Below are 20,514 nucleotides of genomic sequence, written 5' to 3'. Positions count from 1 at the left end.
CTGTAATTGCTTCAAAACACCAATGTTCTGGAGCCAAAGTTGCCTCCTCATGGAATTCAGTTATAGATAACCACTTGACAGATTGGACTGAGAAGTACAATAATACTTCTGAATGAGCAGAATGTTGTTTACGCCTCATGACACCAGGAAGTGAAGATATCAAGATTTTAATATAGCTGCAAGCAGCTATGGCGGGCCCAAGCCGTCAGTGCAAACTCCACCCTGGTGGCATCAGGAAAACGGTGGAAACACTTTACAATAAGGTTTCAGCTTTTAACATTAACTATATGAATTAACATGAACAGTAAGTACAGTTGCATGCGAAAGTTTGGGAGCCCCTTGCAGAATTTGTGAAAATGTGAATAATTTTAACAAAATAAGAGAGATCATACAAAATGCATGTTATTTTTTATTTAGTACTGTCCTGAGTAAGATATTTTCCATAAAAGATGTTTACATATAGTCCACAAGACAAAACAAATAGCTTAAATTATTAAAATAACCTTAAAATAATAAATAAAAAAATATATAAAAATAATAATTGAATGGGGTTATTTTAATAATTTCAGCTATTTTCTTTTTTGTCTTGTGGACGAAATGTAAACATTGTCACGGTGCACACAGCAGGGAGGATCAAGGACACGCAGACAGGAACACCGGGGAGTAACGAGTAGACCAGACAGCATCTCACAACACAGACAGGACTTAAATACCAGGGATAATTAACTCAAACACACACCTGGAGCAGAATAAACTACTAATCACATAAAACGAGGACAGGAAACAAACCAAATATGGGCATGGAAACACAGGGAGCACGTGGAAACACAAGACACAAACAACAGAGGTCTGACAAACATCTTTTATGTAAAATATCTTATTCAGGACAGTACTAAATTAAAACAATAACATGCATTTTGTATGATCTCTCTTATTTTGTTCAAATTATTCACATTTTCACAGATTATGCAAGGGGTTCCAAAACTTTCGCATGCAAATGTATATAGTTTTATTAATGTTTGTTAATATTCAAAACTTAAACATTATTAAAAATTTAAAGTTTTATCTGTTAACATTAGTTAATGCACTGTGAATTAACGAACATTTTGATTAACTAACATCAACAAACATGAATAAATGCTGTGAAAATATATTTTTCATTGGTAGTTCATGTTAGTTAATGCATTTACTAATGTTAACAAATGAGACATTACTATAGTTACCAAAGCTTTTAATGATTTATAAGCATTTTTTAACAATTTATTTTTCCATGAACTAACATGAATAATTTTTACTAGCACAAATAAATAAAGTAAAAATATTTTCTTCATACTTAATGTTATTTGTGAATTAACCAATGTTAAAAAAACTATATTATTTAACTGTTGTTAGTTAACATCAACAATAATTATATACCTTTTATTAATGTTAATTAATATTAAGTCCAAAATGTATTAATACATTATTAAAATGTAAACTTGTATCTTTTGAACATGACTATTTTTCTAACATTAAAAAGGTCATACTATCAATGAAGATTTAACATGCTGTAAAAATATATTTTTCATTGTTAGTTCATGTTAGTTAATGCATTCCCTACTGTTAACAAATGAGACCTTATTATAAAGTGTTATCAAAACCTTTAATGATTTATAAGCATTTTTTAATGATTTTATTTATCTAAGTATTCGTGAAATATTTTTGCCTGCATTACAGCTTAGTCTGCATCTGTCAGCTGAACTGTTTTACTGTTACTTTTAAACCACTATTAAAGCATCAAAAGTTTAAACATACCCTCTCTCTCTCTCTCTCTCTCTCTCTCTCTCCCACCCCCTCAACTCACACAGTCACCCACCCCCCCAACCCACACTCAACTCACACAGTCACCCCCCCACCCCACACACAGAAGCAGAGTGACATCAGATATCTGATAGTTTTTTAATTTTCTGCTCTCCATAGTGTATTGTAAATTCATGAAATTAATCACATTTCCTCAGAATGACTTGTTCTGTGTATGTAATTTTTTATGAAGTGTTTGGAAGCTCCTCTTAAGATACAAAAAAAAGTACTGCTATCTTTTTGTACTTTAATGAATCACCATCGCCACACCGTTCAAAATATCCCAAATCTGTTCGCAATTTAGCATCTTCAGTATCTTGGCATTATGTTGACAAAGTTTGGTGTGAATTACCTGTTTCTGCTTGGAGGAGTATGAATTTATTTACAGCATGATTTTGCAAAATAACCACATTAAAATAAAAATAGCTGACTTCCTGCTGGTAGTAGTAATGACTGTAAATTAGAAAGTTGTCCGGCTTGATGAGACCAATATATGTACCGAGTTGGGTGTCTGTAGCTAAAACTAACCCCCCCCCCATTTTTGACAAAAGGTGGCGCTATAGAGTGCCTCCTCCACGCCCATTTATGAGCTTTTTCCAGTGTCTAACTATCATTAATACTGATGTGTGTGTTGAGTTGCATGACATTCTAAACATGTTATCTGCCCCAAAATCAGTCCAGTTGTAAACAAATAATTGGATTTTGATGTGAGAGGACAACACTTTTTTCCAGTGTAGGAACAGTTATTATGGATTATGGTGAGAAGCAACAGTTTTAAGTTAAAATGCCTTGACAATGGATTCATTTCTTACAAACGCAGCTTTTCACTTTACAAGACATTAACTGATCAACTAGAGTAGTGTGGATTACTAGATTATTGTGATGTCTTTATCAGCTGTTTTGACTCCCATTCTGACGGCACCCATTCACTGCAGAGGATCCATGGGTGATCAAGTGATGTAATGACAAATTTCTTCAAATCTGTACCAAACTCATTTACATCTTGGATGGACTTATTATTACAGTAATGATAATAATGGTAAAACTTTATTTTAAGGTGTCCATATTATAGAGTAATTACCTAATTATTTAAAAATGTACTTACCATATAACTAAGTTATGGAACAGCCTGTACTTACAGTTTGTAATTAAGTAGATGTAATAGGCAGCTACTTTTACGTAACAGACCGAGTCTGTTACACAGCTACTTATGTAAACAAAAGATTGTTACCTATGTGTTGCAAACTTTATACAACGTAATTATAAATGTAAGTACACAGATATAAGCTACTTAAAGTGCATCAAGATTGTACTTAAGTGTACTGTTTGGTGATGAGTTTTTGGCTCAAGGTCTGCATATAAAGTCACACCAGAGGTGTTCAGCTGGGATCAGGACTTGGCTTTCTGCAGACCAGTCAAGTTCTTCCACACTGACTGAATCAATCATGTCTTTTTGAACCGTGCCTTATACACAGAGGCACTGTCATGTTAGAATAGAAAAGGGTTCCAGTCCGAACTGTTGCTTTAACATTAGAAGCACACAGTTACATAGAATATCATTATATGCTTTAACATTAAGATTTGTAGTCATAGAAATTACTAAAGTAGTCAAATATGTTCATTAGAAGGGGGAGACCCAATCATTTTGGCAATATAGTATGTGTAACAGTAGCTGCCTATTACATCTACATAATTGCAAACTGTAATAACAGGCTGTTCCATAACTTACATTTACTTTTAGTCATTTAGCAGATGCTTTTATCCAAAGCGACTTACAAATAAGAAAAAGTAACTAAAACTAAAAGTCAACACTCTGTAAATACTCTATACACACCCATTTAAGAAAATATAGAAATTAAATAAAATTGACAAATGCATACAACAACAACAACATTTCAATAGTAAACATATAAAGGAAAAAAATAAATAAAATAAAAATAAAAAGCGATACTTATATCCTTTGCCGGTGTCCTAGCCCGGTGGAGTCGCACGGTTGAGTCGATGGTCTTTACACTCTTTGGTCTTCACACTAAGAGGGCTTCACACGAGGGCTGCCGTGACCGCTGCCGCGGTATAATAACCTTTTTTATACCCATCTAACAAATCACTACTGCAATTCAGCTGAACCCACTTTCCTATTAATCACTAAAAATGGCCAAGCAAGTGCACACACTGACAAGATACGCGATACCAGTGTAATTAATATGATATGTAATTAAGTGTAACAATGAATTGATAAGTGTTATAATGTATTAACTGTGGTTACAATTATTCATGAGATTGTACAATGCATTATAAGGTGCATTACAAGGCATAATTAATACATTAAAACTACTTTTATAATGCATTATACATAAAGGCTTTAAGTAAAAAGTTACAATTTATTACAAGTTATTATTCAAATCAAATTACATAACTTAGTTACATGATAAGCACATTTTGTTTAATGTAGTACAATGGCAAGTACATAATTAGGTAATTACTATGCATTATGGCACCTTAAAATAAAGGGTTACCATAATAAGATAGTAGGGAAAATATTTTGATCATAAAAATGCCACACAACACAAAAAAAGTTTCTTAAAATGGGCTTAATTTTCTTTAAAATACATAGATATAACATTTTAGGTAAAAAAATAAATAAATACATGAATAATAGAATATTTTGTTCTTCTAATTTTGAGATGACATATGAACCAGACACATTCTTGAATAATTTATGAGAGCCACCTGTCTATAATGCCTATATATTATGTAACATTCTCCTGGTACTGATGCACTGTGAAATACTGCCTCTCATTCCCATTTTGTCCTGAGAGATCCACAGACTACTACAAAGTGTCCCTCATACTTAGTCTCAACAATGTTCCCAAACCCAAATCACCATCATTCAGTGTGGCATGTAAGGAACCATGTTTCCTCAGTGAGCTCCCTCAGTCAGAATTCAATAAAAGCTCCTCTTTGTCAGGTTCGGCTCATGCTGTAGGCCTTCAGTGACTAATAGCTTAGAGGCCCTGCTTATCAACTGCAGAATCAATCGTCAATTAGTGTTGGTCACTGGTGTAAGGCAGCTCACTGACAGTTGTCCGTGGTTGTATGACACTTCCAAATCAAAGTAGGAAACTATGCATATTCCAGGTGCCTCCCAATCAAGAACACAAATAAAGTAATGATGGCAAATAAAGTAGCAAGTCTTATTGACAAAAGCTGCCTCAGGAGGTAAGAAATCTTTTTCCTCATTTGAACACATTTCCCATCATGCTCTGGTAATTACGTTTAAATACAACACAAAGTCTTATAATCTGAAACACCAGCCAGCTAAAACACATAAAACTCAAACAATGGAGCAATTAAATGGAACAAAACGGAACGATTTTTCCTTTTCTTTGCTCAGTGTGGTAAAATGCTGCTGGCAGGCTCAGACAAAGATCATCTCGACCATTATAGGATATCTCTTGCATTGGCTACATGACAGATGGTCTCCATTTAACCAGCTGATAATATCCCATGAGAATCCCTATCACAACGTTACAAATGGAAGGCAATGGTCATCATATGATCCATTCTCTAAACCCAGGACCATCATCTCGCTTCATCAAAGAATATGAATGAACTGCAGAGTAAAAGGCCATTTTTAGTTGAGAGTGAAGATAGTTATGGCCATTTACATTACAGGTCTCTACTGTTGCTGCCTTCAGCTTTCCTCTAACTCCATAAACAAAACAAGGGGGAAACATTGCAAAAAAATAACAAATAATTGTTATAATAATTAATTGTGTTGTAATATTAAATATCCTCTAACTGTTAAACTGTATAAATATACAAATATACAATATTATATATACAATATTTATTATTGCAGTTAATCACATTATATAATTGTAAAATATTGATATGCTTTGTAACACTTATTGCATAAAATCTGCATTAAAATTAAACCACAAAACCAATTTAAGACAGAAAATGTTGCTCTTTGATAGGCTTGAATTTACAGTTGTTTACAGAATTCATAAGTAGGAAAAATATGCCACATATTGTCAGCCCTTTCATATACACAACGCGCATTGAGACATGTAAAAAAACAAATAAATAAACAGAGAGACACTCTCCTACTGTGAATTAACAATCATTATATAACTCTAAGCCTTGCCATCTCATTAAATCATATGCCATCTGCAGCACACTTTTCAAAGTTCCTCACTTTTCCAGATCCTGTGAGGTTTCTTACTTCTGGGACGAAATATTAGAACGCTAAGCCCAAGCAACACACATTTTATGACAGGAGTTCCAATTTGGAACTAGTTCTGCACCAGTAAACAATATCCCATGCCTCTGCATTGCAACTAATAGATCGATGCCATGAGCCATAATAGCACAAAAAAGCAATATTACTCAAATATTGCATTTTCATATTTCATTTCAATACATTTTTTGCATTCATTTTATTCTTTATATCACTTCCACCATAACCTTGACTTTTGTAGTAATCAATATTATGCCACTAATGCTATACCAATTGAGTTTAACTTGTATTGAAACCCTTAAGCCTCAGCTACCTGTGATTCAGAGTCTTATAGCTCAAGCTTTATGTAACATATTTAACATACACAATCACATACTAGGGCTGGGTGATATATCGCATGCGATATGCATGCACATCTGGCTCACTGTTTACTGACAAGCCACTGACGAGATGCGCATGCATATCGCATGAGATATATCGTCCAGCCCTATCACATACTGTATTTTCAAGGGAGCAATTTTCCCAGTCACACATGCCTTCAATATTTCATTTCCTCACAGCTCCTCACGTTTGTTTACGCCGCTCATCTTAGTATTCAAATGGCAGTGTTACACGGCCACCCAAGGGTTTCATACAGGCCTAGTCCATTCTCCACTATCCGAGGTGGATGCTACTCCCTTATGGAAAAACACATCATAGCCAGCACATGTTCTGCTTCTGCCCTGGGCTACTCTGAATCCCATTCATACACTTAATTATCCATCACACTGGAGATATCAATATTCCATTTGCAGCCATACAAGCTGCAGGTTGCTGAACCTGAACAAACATTGTAAGCATGCTACCGCTTGCTATGCCTCTCACAAAGACACTATATAATGCTTTCTATGGAATTATTAAACAAAAGATTACAATTTCTAAGAAAACAAAGGTGACATGGTAAACTGACTTTTACATTCTAACAGACTAAAAATTATTTGCTATCAAAGAGAATAGAAAAGTATATTTGCAGCCAAGGATATGCACCACCTCTGGCAACAGTATACTGTACATCTGCCAGCCATTGATTTTGAGTTAGAGATGTTAGTACACTGCATAGTGAACGGCATGAGATTCTATGCAGTTCCCTTGAGCAACATCTTATCTAATATAAACCTGGCAACAGTGATATTTTCCTTTAGGAATGCACCGTACCAAAAATTGGCTTAGAAACTAGTATATATATATATTTTTTGTACAGTCATTAACAAGACCACAAACAAAATGTAAGCCTTTGTTGAGAAAGAAATGGGAAAAATATCTTCAAGCGTATAGTTGTCCCAAAAATGACAATTCTGAAGAATTTCAAAAATAAAACTGGTTCAACATATGAAGCATTGGAGTCACTTCAGAAAACCTGGATGTTCAATTCATATGGATTACTTGTATTAAATACATTGAAAGCTTTGGTTGCATGGACTTGCATGTTTTTATGGACTATAAACTCATATTTTGGCTGGAATCAGCAGTTTATAAAGTTAAGACTTAATGATAGATGTTTCTTACAAACATGCAGGTTTTCACTTCACAAAACGTTAATTAATGGAACAGAGTCTTGTGGATGAACTCTTATTCTGGCGGCACCCATTCACTGCAGAGGATCTATTGGTGAGCAAGTGATGTGATGCTAAATTTCTCTACATCTTCTCTGATGAAGCAGCAAACTCATCTACATCTTGGATGACCTGGGGTTGAAAACTGTTTCAGCAAATTTTCACTATTCCTTTAAAATCCAACCAACTAAATTGGAACATTCTGGCTACTACTACTTCCTAGAAAAATATCTACAGAAGATGATCCCACTTTGCGAATATTAGATAATTCCACACAAGCACAGCATCAACTGACATTTGTATACAAAAATCACCAAGAGATTCTTCACAAGCCATTTCAGTCTATGCTATTTGCTGCGGTCAGCACAAAGCCGTAGGCTGACGTGGCAAAGTGCTTCGTGACATGAGGGCCAGCAGTCGGCTGCAGCAAAAAACACCAGTCTTTTAACTCTCCACATCATTGTGCAGAAACAATGCATAGCAAATAGCAAAGTCCCCTTCTAAGGTGAAACGCAAGACACAAATCATTGGCTGAAGCTTCATTGCCTACTACACTGCCATACTCTAAATCACAGTGTGTGCTTGCAAGCAGTCACAAGCGATAATGGCACCAGCCTATGAAAAAAATATGGAGCAGCTAGGAAACAGATTGTCAGAGCAGAGCTTCAAGTGTAGAAATGCTCTGTTATGACTTGGCGATCTCCCTGTCAGAGCCACTGACTGGTGCAAAAAAGACCAGCCAAGCTAAACACATGCTGCTTCCAGCTTTGATTTTGCTGTTCAGCATTCAAACCCCCTTCAGAAATCGAAAAGCTCATGTATGTTTAAAACACAAAGTGCCAACAGAATAAAATAAAAAGACTTGTCTTTTTTGACACGAATAGCACAAGAGACTTGAATTGTTTTAGGCAGCTAGCGAACCAAAAAACCATTTTCTGCTGCAAGAAAAATCCTTCTATTATGTGTTTGTGGAAAACTTCTGATAGTGATGCATTGATGTAATCTATGTTCCCACAAAACAAAATTTATCAGTGACAACTTCGCCTTTGTGCAAATGTACTACAGTTACCAGTCAGAGGACTGTTAATGGACAGCTGTGCCAAGATGCAAGATCCACTCCTCAAGAAAATGCTTGCTTGTCTTAAAGATCCAGATGAACACCAACTTATGTTATTTAGTCAATCTGTGAGGAGCTGCAGAATAACTACAGTGGTCTTTTTCTAATTCTCCTTTGGTGTTAAACCAAGAGTCCATCAAATCATAAGGATGTGAGAAAAGTGGAGCGGATGATCTTCTCAAATCCTCATGAACTGAATGACTCTGGGTTTAACACTATAGGAGAATGAGGAAAAAAGTCAACTATAGTGACCGCCATCTACATTACATTTGCACGCTTCATTGTGACTGCATAGTGAAACCCATAGTTCTTCAAATCATGAGGAGGTACAGGATCTTCACAAATGCTTGGGTTTGAATCAACTTGGTTTAACACAAAAAAGAAGACCACTCCATTTATGCTACATGAAGAGTCACAAGTCAAGTTATGTCTGTGATAATATTGTAAGTCAAATCCATGCTTCACTGTATTTTCCTGTGACGTGAAGTCATATTTCCCCTTTTTATTTTGGTAATAAACCCAGAGTCTTAAGATACTGTGTACTGCTGTATCACATAACATATCCGACTTTGTGACCACGCATGTTCTTCTCAAGTTAATGCCAGTTCCTCACACCACCAGTTTTCTGCTGAATAAGCTAAGGTGCAGAATAACTGGAATGGTCTTTTTCTCATTCTCCAATGGTGTTAAACCCAGAGTCCTTCAAATCATGAGGATGTGAGAAGATCCAAGCGGATGATCTTCTCAAATCCTCGCGAACTGAAGGACTCTGACTATCAATACCAAGGAAAATTAGGAAAAATGAATTGATGAATGATGAATTCACATCAAAGGCCATCACAATGATGCATCAATCAATCTTTACTTGATTTGTCCCTCATGAGGGAAATCTAGGAACTTTGTTCTTCTCAAAAAAAGAAAAAGGAAAAGAGAAAAAAGTAGACCTAAAAACTGGAACGCCATCATCCTTGACACCACGCCCATTGTAATGTTTACCAACAGTATCACACCATCTACAACTCTTGAATCACTGTAGTAAAAACTAAAAATATTTTGTAATACTGATTTCACAGCACCACAGTGAAAAAGGAAACTGTAACTGTACCAGCGAAAACCATTCAGCCCAAAGGTGGAAAAGAATAAAATGAAAAGTGCGCATATTATGAACTTAATTGTTTTGACATTCAAGCAGGCACAGATAAGTCAGGCGTATGCAAAAAGCAAATAGCAAGTGGGAAATAAAAATGAATTGTTAATGTTACACCACAGAGCTCAGTCATTGTAGAGCCAGGAATAAAATTTAATTATATCTTGCCTGATCTCAAGAAAAGATACAGTTTTTCAATCTTACAGAATCTGCACTGCTTAGAAGAAAGGTGAAGGTGACAGCCAAACTTTCTGCCTCTCTATACTGACTTACAACACAAGCTATTGACTAAATGTTCTGTAGAAAGTGCAAGTGTAGCTCATGAAACGGTCTCATCTTCTTAAAAGGTTACCGCTTTGATTGCCATAGCAGAATAAATCATGAATTCGCAAAATAAACTATGATTATGAAAAAAATAAAAGATGATGAGTGATCAGCCAGTGCTAATATGATACCGCTAAAATCCAAATCCACATGAGGCTTAAAAATGCCACATGTCTGGGGGAGAAATTTATGTTCCTGACTCATCCAAATATCTGGCATATTTCCATAAATATGCCAGATAAACATCTCTTTCAATGAATCCTCTTGGAAATCCTAACACACTGCAGCAAGCCAGCAAACCCACCGTGCAGTGTGGGACCAGAAGCTATGTGAGGTCCTGATTGTCAACATCATAAAATAATAGCAGATTAGAATACTTAGAAATATCTGATGGCACCTTCTTCAATAAAAGCATTGTGACGTAACACTGTATTATGAATGGAATCGAAAAGGAATTCCTAACGGACAGTCCATCTCAAACATTCACAACAAAGATATGATTTTTTTTCCATTTTAAAGGCCATTGTACAAATAAATATATTAGGAGCTGACAAGAATATTGAGTGAAACAGCGAATGCTTGCCATTTCACTTCACATATTACTTTTGTACAAAGACTGACTGAAATCAATTAAAACCATCGCAGCTGCAAAGCAGATGTTTTGCGAGCAATTCTCTTAAGTCTTGTGTTTTGTTATTTAAAAAAATATTTGAAAAATACAATTTGCTAAAAGGAGAGGACACTTAGTCATACTTTAAACCTCATGTCTTTCTTACTATTGAACCATACTAATCAGACACTTGCTCAAAGATGCTTTCAGCAGCTTAGAGATGAGGAAAACGGTTTCATTTCATATTTTTTCCTCAGCCAGACCTCTTTAGTGTGTTTCACTCCACACTTAACCCTGGGTTATTGCAATTTCAAACCTGTGTAAACACTGCTTTCCACCCTGGGTCACGAAACCCTTGTTCTTGAGAGGATGTTGCGTTGTTTAGCAACTGGCAACCCAATCAAGATTTGCTCCATTAAATACTCACGAGCTTTCTACAGTTCTCAGAACTTTCACGCGCTGTTTAGTCTCCATAACTGAGGGAAATGATAAACACGTCAAACTGCAGGAAAATTATGAAGACACCGTATTTTTGCTGTATATGTATGCCGTCGACATGGGATGTGTGTCCACGCGAGCTGCCTGCCTAGACAGCGTTTTGAGCATCGTAACCGTACTCCGTATTTTAAATTGCTTTTAATGTATCTTTTCTAACTGACTACAGTGCTACCTAAGTGTTATCTAATACATTCACTTTAATACGGACAGGCGTTTTATATAAATAACACACCCGGTGACATTTGAGTACTGGTATTTACTCACACCCAAAGCCGGGACACGAGTCTGTTCATTGTCGTTGAGACCCACACATAAACACTACTGATCAAAACTAGTCTTTTAAAGAGCACCATGTACAGCTGACATGTCTGCTTAGATATTCCATTCATGCGTAGTCCAAACATAAGCAGTGACAGCTTTGCAAAAGTGGGACTCTTACTTTTCTTGGATCACATTCTCCTTTATGGCACCCAGCGTGGGGTGACTATTGCCCTGTTGTTGCAGTCTGCAGGTGGCCAGGTGCCTCTGGTGCTGATCCTTCAAGCACGCGTTCTCTTGACAAAGATCACACACTTGCTGTTCGAGCTCTTCAATCCGGTTCTTCTGCTTCTCCAACAACTCCTGTTGGGTTTCGATGATTTTATTGAGCTCTTTGAGGTACTCCGCCGCCTTGCTGGGGTTTTCGGACGGGTTTTCCATGTCGATGTACGCGAAATGCCCGTCCATGGGGAAAATTCGATCCGCTGAGCTGGATTTACAGCCGCTCCGCCATTGTTTATGTTTGCTGGTACTGCTGACTGCTGTCGGCGCTCAGTGCTGAGTACTGAAGTTGCGCTCGAGCGCCTGTCCGCTGCAGCACGCCGTCCAGAGGCTCTGCGCTGAGCCACAATAACTAACCCGCTCCGTGGATGGTAAATCCGTTTAACCCTTCAGTGGGAGGACTGATAAGGTAAGCTGCGCTGGTAGGATCTCTGTTTATCGTGGTAGATTATTACATAAGCAGTTACTACCTGCTGAACATAAAAAAAAAAAAGCATAAACAAGGTCTTAGCTGGTTTTAGGTGGTCAAATGGTTCTTCTAACTAAAAAAACTTTGCTGAAAAAAAAAGACTGGTCTTACTGTGAGACCAACAAGACCAGCTTGACCAGGCTTGAGACTGAATTAACTGAAGACCAGGGGCCTTTACCAAATTAGCCAGGTTTATTTATAGTCTGATTTATTTTCAGTTTATTTGGTTCAAAATAAGTCAGAATAACTGAAATAAACCTGGCTTGTTTGGTAAACATGTTTTATGAAACAGCCCCCAGCTATCATATACTGTAAACTGTAAATAAATACACATGAGATCAGAGATCATGTCATGTGTACCCTTTAAACAAGTGCACTAAACCCATCCAAACCACTCCTGCTACAGAGAAGACAAAAAGGAGTTATATTTTCATGCAATGACTTATTTTCACTGGCAGCTGTCACTGACAGTTAAATAATGTCCAGGGCCCATTAAATCATAAATGCTTAAAACTCCAGCTATTTTCTGTTTTTGTCATTTTTGGATTATAAGACATGTATAACTTATAGATTAAGGTATTGGATATTTTGTGTAATATTTATTTTGATTCAGATAAGTCAATTTTATTATGTCATTTAAAAAAAGCACACACACACACATACGTACATATACACGTATAAATACACACACACATGTACATATACATTTATACGTGTGTGTGTGTGTGTGTGTATTTATGTATATTATATTATATTCATATTTCAGTACATGCAAAATATATAGGGTGGGTTCAAATATAATTGTACACCTCTAGCCAGCAGCTCCCTGCGGCTCAGTCCCACTAAGTGCCCTCTGGTGGTTGTCTTTGGCAATAACAGAACATGATTGCCCATTTAAGATTGATATTTATGCCAGTTGGTGCAATGGTATAATGAAACCAAAACTTGATTTACTTGATTTATATTTCAGTTTGTCCGTATGGTGATTGTCTTGTATAATTCATTACAGTTACAGTTGAGTATTGCTTGGTTGAGATGAATAAATAGTTACATGCCACCATCTGAGTGTTTGAAATGACAATGAAAGATTGAAATTGTTACATAAAAGAGAGAAATGACTGAGCCTGGGGATCTAATTATAGCACGTGTCCAGTAGAATGCATAGCATATGCAAGCTGCCAAAAAATAAAAAAGACAGAGAAAAAAAACTGATTAGGGGAACTGTTTATCTTCCCAATTGTCATGACAGACACTGCCGAGGCATATGCTGTTTGGTGCTCCGGTACCTGTGCATTGTGCTGCTAATGAGGGAGAGACACCAGATAATGTGCATAATTCACATTTTATCCTCTCTGATCACAAAGACGCTGTTGCCATCAAAGCCTCTGCAATAATGACAAGGTTGGGCTGAGTTTTACTGTAAAAGACAGTATTCCTTCCTCAAAAATTAATGTATTTTTAGAAGCCTTTGTCATCTCTTGATTCATTTTTCTAACTTTTTGATTGTTTCAGATTACTTTGTGGTTTGGAAAATTAAAGCTTGGATAGGAAAGGTCATGTGTTGTAAACAAAAGAAAACTCATTATGACCAATCACTTTTGAAAAAGTACCTTTTCCAGTAATTAAAAAAATAATATATAAACTGTCCAGCTGAATCCTTCTGCATGCATTGATAACATTACATAAGGTCATAAAGTGCCACCAGCCATAACAGTGAGGCTGCATTGATCCAGACACGGCTGAACCAATGCAGACTTAAAGCAGTGTAATTTGTACTGCACTAATGTCACCACATGGAACTGCAAAAAACAAAAACATGCAAGACTTTATGCAACCCACATACCCACAAAACAGGAAATATTCTCCAAACTTCTTTAAAGTTCTAAGGTTCAAAGTTCTGAACACATGTTCTTCCAGTAACATTAATTAATGTTCATTCAAAGTTATCTGGTCTTTAATAATGTTCTCAAAACATTAGCTCAAAAACATTATCTGTACATCATTCATGGAATTTTTTTTATTTATTTATTTTTTTTATTAACTTTGTTTAACATTTTTTAAATATTGCTACTTCAGAATGTTTAGAGGAAATTCAAAAATAAAGGTCGCACAGCATTTGTAAATGATCAAAAATCTAAATAATCAAATGGGAAAAACGTTTTAAAACTGGATATTTTGAACCTTTGGAGAACATTCAGGAATAATGTTTTCATAACTTACAATGCATCTTCTTTACATACAAAAATAACAACAACAACAACAAAAAACCATTTACAACCACATAATTATTGGCATTGGCTATTTTAAAATTCTAAATCTTCTATAGCTTCTTAAAATGTGCAAATTCTACAATGCAAATTGTGCCTTAGACTCTTTCAAGGCCTTTTTTATTTTTTAGCATAGTGAATGTAAGCAACAGCTACAATGGCATGCAATTAAATTTCAAAACGGGAATTATTTTTTTCAACCTTGCTGTTGTGCTGTCTCAATCATTGAGAGACAACACTGATCACTGCATGTCAATGAATGATGTTTTGAGTGAATTTCCTCTGTCTGATTCCAAACAGACTGTAGCCTGAAGGGAAGCTGTCGTCTAACCCCCTTCCATCTCTCTCCCTGTCTATACCCTCAGCTTGAGCTCTTATGCCATCTTCAGTTCTTTGAGTAATTTCAACTCAGCTAGAGTTCTCATTTTTAAACATTTCATTAGCCTGACATACAGATGGATGAGCATTTACAACAGCATCATGTGAGTGTACTTGTTTTGTGCCTGAGTACAGAAAACTTGCTTAATTGCATTTGATAAAAAAGTAAAAGACTAGAGCAGCCATATTTTCAAAGGTATTATTCTTGTGAATATCATTAATGCCGATCATATTTCAAAAAGCTTTTACGGACCTGTCGCTCATCAAGGCTGTGTTTTCATCACAAATTTGTTTTTAAATTAACGAAATCTCAAACATTTACTCTAGATTTATATAGTCGGTGCTCAAGGGCACAGAAATAATCACCTTAATGGCATACTGTTTTTACTGTGCCTCTTATTGAAACAGCATTGATTTTCCGAGTAATGGTGTACATTTTTACATGCACAATGGCATTTCCAAAGTGCTGCATCTATAGGGCATATTGAGACGAGGCAACAGAAACTAAATGCAGCCGGTGTTCCTTTGTGAAACTGACAAAGCAGTTCAGAATATCCTCATGACATTGCCAGGAAACTGCTTTTCTGTCAGTCATGTAGGACTCTTTTTGCACATGTTTTATTTTTTTGCACATTTAAATATTTACAACCATTCATTGTCTGTGGAGTGAAAGAGGAAAGCGTTTTTAACTTTCAATTTTCTTCTCATAAGCCAATGCTGTCTGGCAGATGGGCCTGCAATGAATGCAGGCCAACAACATTAGTCCAACGATCCCTGAACCAGATAGATAATGTCATGCTTTTTATGGTCGAAGTGAGATGCAAACACAGAAATGCAATATCTATTTCATGACATTAAAATTGAGCTTAGCTATTGCTTGTAAGTCAACATAAAACCAAAATTAATAAATTGATCCTATTTATTGTGCACAATTTATTATGCTTGTGTTTTTGTAGTTTGCAGTTTATATATTAGGTACAGCTTTCCTTTCTATCACAGTGGAATAAATATTGTAGAAACAAATGAAACAGCAATTGCTGCTATGGTTAAATACTTCACAACGAATTGCACAGAAACACCAAATAACACCTTGAATTAAACATGCAACTTTGACGTTAAAGTAGAAAGACTAAAATAGTATTTTCCTTTAAAATGGACTCCAGTAATCTTTGTTTTATTTACAACTTCTGTTTTTTAAAACAGGGCACCAATACTTTTATATTATGCTTTTATATTAGTATATTAATAATATTATTACTTTTATACAATATTTTTAATTTTCTTCAGACAACCACATATCTTAGCGACCGACTAGCCAGTTTGAAACACGACAATTTCGCAAAAAAAAAAAAAACTCCCATATTTTTACTCTCATATGAGGTGTTTTTTAGGCAATTTGAAACTGGAATATTTTGTGAAACTGCAATGGAAACAGTTTTTCACATTTACATGTCACCTGGAGTATGCGAAAATCACACGATCATTCTTTAATGTACTATAACCTCCAAGAAACACTTCATATGGCCGTTCTCGTGCTGCTTTGCTAAATATACATGCCAATGTCTCCTTTGATTAAAAATAATGGCTAGTGTGGTGGCTGTGATATACGTAAACCCAGTGTTGGGGAAAGTTACTTTTAAAAGTAATGCATTACAATATTGTGTTACTCCCTAAAAAAGTAACTAATTACGTTACTTAGAATCAGAATCAGAATCAGAATGAGCTTTATTGGCCAAGTATGTTTACACATACAAGGAATTTGTTGTAGTGACAGAAGCTCCACAGCGCAACAGAAAGACAGCAACAGGACAGGACACAGATAATAAAAGAATAACAACAATTAACCAAAAGGCAATGTACAAAGCAGCAAAAACACAATATATAATATAGACAACTATGTATGTACAGGTCAAGTATGTGCAAATTAGAAATGAGAAAATAAAGATAAAATTAGTGAGTGTGGTGAATGGATAGTGTATTATAGTTGTGTGTTCCACGTTTATTGTTGAGTGTTCATGAGATGGATTGCCTGAGGGAAGAAACTGTTTCTGTGTCTGGTCGTTCTGGTGCTCAGAGCTCTGTAGCGTCGACCAGACGGTAACAGTTCAAAGAGGGAGTGTGCTGGATGTGAGGGGTCCAGAGTGATTTTGCCAGCCCTTTTGCTCACTCTGGATAAGTACAGTTCTTGGAGAGTGGGGAGGGTTGTACCAATGATTCGCTCAGCAGTCCGGACTACCCTCCGTAGTCTTCTGAGGTCAGATTTGGTAGCTGAGCTGAACCAGACAGTTATTGAAGTGCAGAGGATGGATTCAGTGATGGCAGAGTAGAACTGTTTCAGTAAGTCCTGTGGCAGGTTGAACTTCCTCAGCTGGCGAAGGAAGTACACCCTCTGCTGGGCCTTCCTGACAATGGAGTCTATGTGAATATCCCACTTCAGGTCCTAGGAGATGGTGGTGCCCAGGAATCTGAATGACTCCACTGCAGTCACAGTGCTGTTCATGATGGTGAGTGGGGGGAGAGCAGGGGGGTTTCTCCTGAAGTCCACGATCATCTCCACAATTTTGAGCGTGTTAAGCTCCAGGTTGTTAAGACTGCACCATACAACCAGCTCCTTAACCTCCTGTCTGTAAGCAGACTCGTCACCATCCTGGATGAGGCCGATCAGTGTGGTGTCGTCTGCAAACTTCAGGAGCTTGACAGAGGGGTCTTTAGATGTGCAGTCGTTGGTGTAGAGGGAGAAGAGCAGTGGGGAGAGTACGCAGCCCTGAGGAGCTCCAGTGCTGATGGTTCGAGTGCTGGATTTGAATTTACCAAGCTTTACTAACTGCTGTCTGTCTGTCAGGACGTTACTTTTTATAATAATAATAATAATAATAATAATTCATTACATTTATATAGCGCTTTTCTGCTTTTTTTTCTAAGCACTCAAAGCGCTCTACATTGTGAGGGGTGGTGTCTCCTCGTCCACCACCACCACTCCATGCGTTACATTACTTTTGCATTACTTTTGCGTTACTTTTTAAATATGAGCAGGGCTTGATTGTTTTTAATATAAGAAGTTCTATATATAGCAAATGTAAAAGCCCTTTCACACCAAAAAGTGTAATGAATTAACCTCAGGCTGAAGGAAAAGTAAATTCACGTCTGTAGAATAGAACGCAGGAGAAAAAGGTTCAACACTCTTCAGCAATAAAAAAAAACAATGAAGCACAATTGTTAGTTTATCTAAAGTAATTTCTGCTTATTAGTATGGTTGAACTGGATCATCAAAGGTCAGCAGCAAAGACATTGGTTACTAAAATGGGATTAGATATATTTGTGTTATTTAACATATTTAATTATTGCAGGTTTGCATCGTATTCAAGTGAGTTTGCATTTCACAGTTTTAATTTTATTTTGCTGAATAGCCTACTAAATCTGTTTTTTGAGAGTGGGATGAATTAATGCACATTCACATTTGTGACCCTGGACCACAAAACCAGTCGTAAGGGGTATATTTTTAGCAATAGCCAAAAATACATTGCATGGGTCAAAATGATCGATTTTTCTTTTATGCCAAAAATCATTACGATAAAAAAGATCTTGTCCCATGAAGGTATTTTGTAAATTTCCTACTGTAAATATATTAAAACTTAATTTGGACAACTTTAAAGGCGATTTTCTCAGTATTTTGAGTTGTTTGCACCCTCAGATTACAGATTTTCAAATAGTTGTATCTCGGCCAAATACTGTCCTATCCTAAAAAAAACCATACATCAATGGAAAGCTTGTTTGTTCAGATGATGAATAAATATCAATTTCGAAAAATTGACCCTTACGACTGGTTTTGTGGTCCAGGGTCACATTTAGTCTAGAACAACAGTAACATCATGTTCACACAGCGCACACAACCTCTCTGTACTTCCGATTTCTCCCAACATGGGGACAGGAGAATTGTCAGTCAATAAATGGTAAAAAAGTAACTGGCGCTACTTTTTTGAAAAAGTAACTCAGATATTTTCTTGTAAATTAAAAAGTAATGCGTTACTTTACTAGTTACTTGAAAAAAGTAATATTATTACGTAACTCGCGTTACTTGTAATGCGTTACCCCCAACACTGCGTAAACCTACCAACATCTGTTGGCATAACATCAGTTAATGGAAATGCCATCATTTTGCAATAGTTTTTTTTAACAACATTTATAAAAATATTGCAAAAGTTTTGTGCAAATCTGGAAACAGCTACTGTTTCATCAGTGATCTTTTTCTTTATCCAGGTCATGATTTCCTGGACTTTATGCACCAGCCAATCAACTACCATAGAGATGAAGTGTCATGTTAATGAATAGATCTCAAGGTAAATTAGACCTCTCCGCCCACCTTCATGATCTAATCAATTTCTGATGAATAAAATTAAGCCCTGTCCTACATATTTACTCCGTTTCATTTAGAAATTCATAAAATTACAGAATTAAAATGGGATGTGAATACCATCATTTTGACATTAAGTTTCTCTGTGTTGTTTATGGCCTAATTGATTCCTCACTTAGACTATGACTATTACTCTACAGCAACCTGCCTAAACAGCTGTCAGTCTCACATAACAGACTTACATCAATCCTGCTGACACATTAGCATGTTACTGCAGTCTCTGCCTTTTTATGTGCATTGAATTCTTTAGCAGTGGAAGACTCATTTGATGTGGAATCTAGAGAATTATTCAGAGACACTGATGAGATTTGCCTCATTTGAACCAAAATCATTAGAGTGTTTATGTTGCTTCTCTTATTTATCTATATGTTTCATCTTGCTGAAACACATATTGCACAAAACAGAATTCACAGCATTCTATGCAACATGCATCTGCATTGCTAATGAAAGAGGGCTGTGCAAGACGTACTAGCCTATATTCTCTTCCTGACCGCTCCAGACATTGGCAATCCTTCTTAATCGAATGCAATGCAACCAGTTCCGCACTGCCCATCTGCTGTTGTGCACAAACGCTCTCACAGATCAATTACAGCTGAGGACCTGTAGGTATATACAAAATGAGAAAATGAAAAATGAGGTACAGCATACGCAACATTTTACTAACAATCATTAAGAGGAACTAAATTGTACAGATTCCATGGAAACCAGCTGTATGTACCCGGTGCAGTGAGGCCTTTTGTGCCTCTGTGGCCCTACTGACCTCTATAGTGAACATGAAGAAGAGAGATCCTGGTTATACATGTTTATTCGTTTCCCCCCCAGCCTTTGTCTCATATGTATCGCTTTGCTTTCATCGGCTGCTTTTGCAGAGACAGGATAAATTGAAATCAAGGGATTTTGAAAACACAGCATAGTAGTCATATAAAAACGTTATATTGTTGGTTCTGTGTGGTCAGGACAAAGGCATTATCTATAAGGAGTGTTAACACATTTTTGTCCTTCTCTGCACTACAATGTAAACCTGATAACAGAACATATATTTTGAGTGATGATAACACCTTCAGATATTAGACACAGCT

At 36.3% G+C, this 20,514-nt stretch overlaps 1 protein-coding gene across 4 annotated transcripts in view; it reads right to left on the bottom strand.

Moving 5' to 3' along the window:
• The window catches only part of LOC306857173 (IQ motif and SEC7 domain-containing protein 1-like), a gene marked incomplete at its 5' end in the record, with an annotated part of 170,815 nt that extends 158,555 nt beyond the window's left edge, over positions 1 to 12,260 (bottom strand). For 3 of the 4 annotated variants that reach the window (XM_079396928.1, XM_079396929.1, XM_079396933.1), the window contains one exon: positions 11,810 to 12,260. In XM_079396928.1, the coding sequence (XP_079253054.1) occupies positions 11,810 to 12,096 (287 nt within the window). The remainder of the gene's footprint in view (positions 1 to 11,809) is intronic. The other variant, XM_079396925.1, reaches the window with a different exon arrangement.
• Positions 12,261 to 20,514: the final 8,254 nt, after the last annotated feature.

This window comes from Barbus barbus (genome assembly GCF_936440315.1).
Source record: "Barbus barbus genome assembly, chromosome: 37".
In the NCBI taxonomy this organism is placed as follows: Eukaryota; Metazoa; Chordata; class Actinopteri; order Cypriniformes; family Cyprinidae; genus Barbus; species Barbus barbus.
The sequence above is the reverse complement of the archived record's forward strand: the minus strand, read 5'-3'. Positions and strand labels throughout refer to the sequence as shown.